The 7399-nt window shown below is 32.1% G+C and overlaps 1 protein-coding gene across 1 annotated transcript; it reads left to right on the plus strand.

Moving 5' to 3' along the window:
* Positions 1-3590: 3590 nt before the first annotated feature.
* On the plus strand, positions 3591-7069 carry LOC112940857 (protein FAR1-RELATED SEQUENCE 5-like). Its single transcript, XM_026029065.2, has 2 exons — positions 3591-3656; positions 5879-7069. The coding sequence occupies exons 1-2, from the start codon at positions 3591-3593 to the stop codon at positions 7067-7069; spliced, it is 1257 nt and encodes a 418-aa protein (XP_025884850.2).
* The last annotated feature ends 330 nt before the right edge of the window (positions 7070-7399 follow it).

Genomic DNA, 7399 nt, shown 5'->3' on the forward strand with positions numbered 1-7399 from the left:
GACCAGAACCTAAAATGTTTGGGAAAAAGGAGAAATAGGGGTTAGTACATCACTCGTACTAAGTATAGAAACATATGCACATGCAATACAGAAGTCATGCAAAAAGGGATATTTGTTCAAACCATGCCAACTTACTTTGAAAAGCCTTATGCACAATGAATAACACATATAAACAATAAGAATATATTATTTAAGACAATAGCATATTCAACACAAGATCAACATCATCAAGTATAACCAAGTCAACATGTTCAATAACATATTAGTTAGACAAAGCAACTCCAACATCATGTTACAACAACAAAGCATATATAAGATTTCATAACATAACAACATATACAAGACCCTTACTTATAAATCACCATCAAGTCTACAAGTGCAAGGGCCAAGTAAATCCCCATTACTCAATCAAGCAAACAAAACAAAGGATCATAAGCAATGCCTAACATCATATAACATAGCATCAAGAGTAGTCATCATCTTAGTTACCAATATAGACCAATAGCATGTTCATACATGAAACCAACATCTTATAGTATTATCAACATGTAAATTCAACATATGCATATTATTCACTCTATAAGAGCATAAGAACATAAGAGCATCCTTCTAATACTTCCCTCAATGCTAACTAGAGCAATGTATAGGTACAGTCTCATACCCCTACCTAGACTAAGTCAAACCCCTTAAGTCATCCTAGTTAGAGTTCACTTTATTACTTCATTGTACTTTCGAGAACACTTTTCTTAAACAACATAGGCCACATGATCTAATGATCCGGTGAAAACCTACAACGAAAGAAGGTGGACTAGTTGCAAAGGTAGTACCAAAGCATGAACATAACATCTAGGTGGATCCACTAGCTAGTATTCCTATGGGATAAACATAGTTCAAGAACTAGGAGATGTTCTTGGGACCCTCTTTATGCCTTTGGAATTATAGACTCCAATCTCATGAGTACAATAGTGAACCTACCTTTCCTACTTGGGAAGGGACACTCCTTACTACTAGTTCACTCGGTGCTAAGCTAGAGTCCCTTTTGAAATGTCTTTCTTTAACAATCATAACTTAGTTTAGGTCATAGGACAATAAATCCTTGTATAGTCATAGTCATTAGTTCAATAGAAATTGCATGAGAACACCTTTCATTACGACCCTCATATATGAGATTAGCACATTAACACCATTATATCATAGTAAGGCAAATAGGTACTTCATAACCAACCTTATATCATTACATCTTAAGCATAATCTCAAAAAAATAATCATGAAATTTCAATTGCATCATCATACCACACCTAATTAATCCAATTACAAGACATACTTCAATTGAACTTCATCACCAAGTACAAGACATCATAATTGAAGTAAAGGTTTAGGATATCAAGACTTACCCAATCTCCTTCAAAAGCCATCATCATGGTCTTACCATAATAGGTATAATAACATCAGTCAATAGTAATTAACACAATAGCTAGGTCAACTACATCAATACAATTCAATTATATACTAATTCATAACCAAGGGTTAGGGAATTGGGGTTGATTCATCACCTCTACCACAATACTAGGTTAAACCATCAAGAACTAGCATAATTATACAATAATGCATCATAATATAATCATAATAAGCAAAATAAACCATAGACAATACACTTTAGAAGATTAAATTCGTATTAGGAAGAAACCCATATGAAATCATCTTTTTGAAAACCAATTTTGGAAGAACCCTATGGAGAAAAGAATCCCAAAGGTGAAGAGTTTTCAAACCTTGTTAATATTTGAATATTGATGATAAAAATGACGCTTCTTGTTGCCTTAGAACCCTTAGAATTTGGTCTTCTATGGAATTTCTTTGGGAGAGAGAAAGTAGGGAGAAGGAGGAGTAATTTGGGTTTGGGAATTTGGGGGTGTTAAGTTGTGTTTGTAAGTTATATAGTTAATTATCTAACCTAATTAACCACCCGCTAATAAATCATTAAACCCCTAACCAATTAACTCAACTAAATGACCCAACTAAATTTTTACAGTAAAGTCACAAGCCTAATCTACAAGACCCCGACCAACGGGTCGTAGGTCTACCTATGTCCCCTTCCCCCAACCGTCATGCATGTCAGTCGATAAGTTTAGAGAGTTGTCATTTGGAAACTTTTGGGAAAGTGTCTAAATGTTGGTTGAAAGAGGCATTGACGCCTTGTAGATTAGCCCACGCTCTGTCACCTGCAACCGTTGGTGCACACTGTCTTGTGACAGTTTCTTGGCCAAAATCGTTGGGTCCTCTTCAAGGACCCCTAGGGTGGTCCTTGGGGAGTTTTACCCGGAAGTTTTGACCCTAAACCTACTCTAATATGTGTTAGACACCTGTTAACCAAATTTGATCAATTTTTGACTCCTAAAAACCCCGTGACATAGGCTAAGGCACACTAGCACTTTTCACACTAGTCTCCAAACGTCACGGACGTTCCTTGACGTTTGACTCTAAAACATCATAAATGAATTATATACATTATTTTTTTTACCTTAAAACAGTCTTAAAAACATTAGTTAATGGCACAAATTAAGCACTTGAGGATACTAAATCAATATAAACAAACCCCCAAATGAATTCAAATCTTGGACTCATAAATCCCTATCCTAGACATAAATCAATTCAATAGATATGCAAGAAAAGATCATATTCCTTTAATTCCATATTCTATCCCTCTATTCCTCTCCCAAGTTTAGAAAAAGACACTACATTTATTCTAATAGTGGTCAAACGTCAAAATAGTAATCACAAGAATATCAGAATAACTAATATGATAAACACTTGTGCTAAATAAAAAATCACTAAACAATCATTTTATAAACTAACATTATACTAGAACAAGAAGTTTAAGTGTACATAGATTAAGACAAAATACAAGGGAATCATTCAAACAAAAGATGTAAAATAGCTAAAAGAAAAAAGAAGAAAAAATGAAACCCTAGACAAAAAGTTTTTTTCTACATTGTGTCCTCCTCCCCTAAAAAATATTCTTATGGATTATTTATAGATATAGAAACTCCTAAATGAAATATTTGAGTCCAGAACAAATTAGTAACTCAAAACCTAATAGAATTAAATTATACACGCTCTGCATTGTCCAAACGCCTCATAGAATTGGGTCTTTCATATGCTGCCACGTGGCAGCTTGTAAAATTCTCGTTCCATTTCAACTTCTTGAATTTGCACTTTGACGATAAACATACTTAATATTATTATATTCAATTTAATTAATTAAGACACTTACTTAATTGTCTTTTATAATCTTTCATCTTTAGTTTGTTTTAGGTCAAAATTTATTCATATTTAATTCGTTTTGGCTCCAAATTTCTTCATCTTTACACCAATTTACTTCTACAAATAAAATATACTATTTATCACAATCCATAAAATCTTTGTTTAAAAAGGACAAACAAAAACACTAAATATGAGGCAAATAATGATTAAAAATATGTATTTTAGCTTCACGTTACATTCAGAATAAGTTAAAGGGCAAAAAGGTGTGCTAAAGTGATGATCGGCGATTGACCAAATGGGAAAAGAGAGCTTCGTCGTTTTCATCAACAATGCCTGAAGATGAACACAAAGACGACTTTCCAAATGTAAACGATGAGTTCAGCAAGCTTGCCAAAGTAGACAAAGCACTTGAGAAAAAATGATGAAGTAAAGAGCGACGAAAAGACCATGTCGGTGACCCACTGATCGAGTATGCAAGTCTAACTAATCTCGCCAATCTAACCACGTGCTGAGATTTTTGCCAAGTTTTGGGGTAAGTATAATAGTTAGAAAGAGAGAGAAAGTTCGTCTTCTGCATTTGGATATTTTTCAAGATAGAAACTATTCTTAGTTTTTGAATTTTGAATAATTTTGTGAAGTAATTTTGGAGTATTTTAGCTATGTATTTGAAATTGAAGTTGTAATCTACAAACCAAGATGACCGATATTGTTTTCGATATACTTTCATTTACTTTTATGATAATTGACTAAAATTTCAATTCAAGGGGCGTGTAAATGGAAGTTGGTATGGATTAATTTGGTGGAAAAGTTCATGTTGCCCTCTTGGTGTTTTTTTATTGGTTTGAACTAATTGTTGTGTCTTAATTTATAAACTGGTGTTGTAAACTTAGTTCTATTTTAGATCTTCATATTTTGCTTGAAAATGATGATATGCGGTGAATGATTAGTTCAATGATTACATATTGAGTTTGAAATTCTTGTTTGCTTGAAAAAGGAACTGTATAAGGGTTTAACTTCTAAGTGTTGAGTTTGCTTGAAAGAGAAAACCCAAGTTAAGGTCATGATTGTTAAGTTGTTTTTACATGGAAGGCTTCGAAAGAAGCTCCTATGATGAGCATGTTGCAATTGAAATATTATACGTGTGTTTGAGATTAATCTTGTCTATCTATGAGCATCAACGTTAATGGGCAACCATATAGATCCTCAAATTGAAATCTAATCTCATTTCGGCACACTTTTAGACTATTATTATACGTGTGTTTGAGATTAATCCCGTCTAATATCATTGGTTTGTAAATCACTCTAATTAATATTTGGAATTATCCACCCTTGTTATTATTTGCTACGATATAGTGGATCACACTTTATATTCTTTATTGAATGCTAACATATAGCACTTCCTATGAGATTCAACCCTGACCTAAAACGTTAAACAAATATTATATAGCTAACAATCACCTACTCATTGAATTGTTATAGGAGTAAACTGAGCATTATCATGTACAAATATTAGATATATTGAGGTATTTTAATTAGCGATTTGTTAGCATTAATGGATAAAATATATCGATGGTAGTTTAAGCAGGAATGTAAGCATTGCTAAAAAAAAATACAATTAAAAATTGTGAAAATAGAAACATGAAAAAATTGAATGATAATATTTAGTTATTTAGGAAAGTGATGATACTAGTGAGAATGAAAGATTGTGGTGGTAACTACAATATAAAAAATGGAAAAGTTTGAAGTAAAGGTGCAAAAGAATGAAGCCAAACATAGGTAACCCGTCCAGAATTTTAAGAGTTAGTCTCAAAATAACTTGAATTGGATTCAATCTCAACCCATTTAAGCCTAAACAATTATAAGAGAATCTTCAATTGAGCCAATTCATTCTCCAAATTTAACCTGTTTTAAACTTTTTACTAAGATATGTTCCTATATTTAAGGTATGAATTATTATCTATTTAGGCTTTTTGGATTTATCTGTCCATTTGTTACTTTTTTAAAAAATATTGAGCGGAAATTCGAATAATTATTATAAAAGTTAAAGAGTTTAACTGCTATCCACCGACGGTGGACAAAAAAATTACACGGACATTCTATTTTTGGAAATATTTAATTTTTTTAATTAATATATTTTAATATTATTAATATTAAAATAAAAATAATAACATAGTGTTATATGGTAACTTGAATTATAAATTAATTGTACAAATTTAATTAGGATTCTTATTTGTCTTACCAAAAATAAAAAATACATAATTTCTTGTGTTTTCTTAGTTGTATAAACGTTCTTCTTTTTCTACATAAACCATTGAAGCAACCAACTATCCACCATTGAAGCAATTTGAAACAATTATCATGGTAGCGTTTTCCTCGTATATCTTTTTTTACATAACTTATTAAGTCTTTTTCGCAACATGAATAAACGTTTCAAAGAAATATTCTTGTTTTAATGTATGAAGAAATTTATGTTTTGTAGTGATGAAGATATTTAAAGAATACGTTTAAGAACTTTTTAGCAAATTGAAGAAGTTCAATACATTAGCCATGAAAAATATTTAAAATTTTAAAGCTAACTTACCCTATCAGTCTAATATCTAATAATTGTGTATTGCAGGAAACTTTTGAAATCTCTAATTTAGAAGAGCAAAATGCAGAAGGAATTGAAGATTCCTTGGAGGATATAGAAAGCAACATGAATGCAGTTGTATCTTTTGTTCCTCAACTAGGTGAGCAAGAATTAAGAGAGCCTTACATCGGTATGGAATTTCAATCACTTGATACTGGATTTAAATTTTATCTTGATTATGCTCATCGTAATGGTTTTAGTGTGCGCAAAAATCGAATTAGTAGATCAAGAAAAGATAAATCCATTATTGGTCAAGAGTTTTTTTGTTCAAAAGAAGGATTTCGTTCAAAAAAATGTCTTGAGAGTAATAAGCAACGAGATGAGACTAGAGAGGGGTGCAAAGTGATGATATATATGTCAAAGAAAGAAGAAGAAAAGTGGGTTATAGCTAGGCTTGTCTTGAATCATAATCATGAACTTGCTTCTCCTAATAGTCAGAAATTCTTGCGATCAAAAAGAAAAAAATCAGAGGCTCAAAAAAATCTTATTGATCTCTTAAATAATTCTGGTATTCGTCCAAGTAAAATCGCATCAGTGTTAACTACTCAGGCGGGAGGCATAGAGAATCTCAATATAACTGGACGAGATATTCAGAATTATTTGAGCACTAAAAGGCAAAATTGTCTTGAGAAAGGAGATGCACAATTGATGTTGAAATACTTTCAAAAGCGACAATCTGGTAGCCCGGGATTCTTTTATGCAATACAAATGGATGTGGAGGGTCATTTAGCTAATTGTTTTTGGGTAGATGCTAGGTCTAGGATAGCTTACAAGAATTTTGGAGATGTTTTCCTATTTGATCCTACATACTTGACAAATAAATATAAGATGTCTTTTGTTCCATTTACCGGAGTTAATAACCATCACCAATCCATTTTATTTGGATGTTCTCTTCTTTGGGATGAAACGGAAGAAACTTTTCAGTGGTTACTTCATACTTGGCAAGAGGCAATGTTTGGTATTTCCCCTCGTACAATAATCACAGATCAAGATGCTGCAATAACAAATGCAGTTGCAAAGGTGTTCCCGAATAGTGCACACCATTTTTGTATGTGGCACATTGAGAAGAAGATTCCTGAATATCTAAGTCATGTTTTTCATGCATTTGATGATTTTAAAAATAAGTTTAGTAAGTGTTTACATTGTACAACAACTCCTGAGGAATTTGAAATTGCTTAGATCGATATAATGAAAATGTACAATTTAGAAGAGCATATTTGGTTGCGTAAGATATACACCATTCGCGAGAAATGGATTCCAGCATATGTGCGAACTACTTTTTGTGCTGGAATGTCAACAACTCAAAGAAGTGAAAGTATGAATAAATACTTTAAAGATTTTCTTAACTCTAGTACGCCAATGAGTGTATTTGTGACGCAATATGATAAAGCTGTTGACGCTAGGTATGACAAAGTAAGGGAGAAGGATTATAAGACAAAGCATTCAAAGGCTATCTTGAAAACATTATATCCAATGGAGGATGAAGCAGCCAAAATATATACCAGAAAA

The sequence above is a fragment of the Solanum lycopersicum genome, chromosome 2 (assembly GCF_036512215.1).
Source record: "Solanum lycopersicum chromosome 2, SLM_r2.1".
Taxonomy (NCBI): domain Eukaryota; kingdom Viridiplantae; phylum Streptophyta; class Magnoliopsida; order Solanales; family Solanaceae; genus Solanum; species Solanum lycopersicum.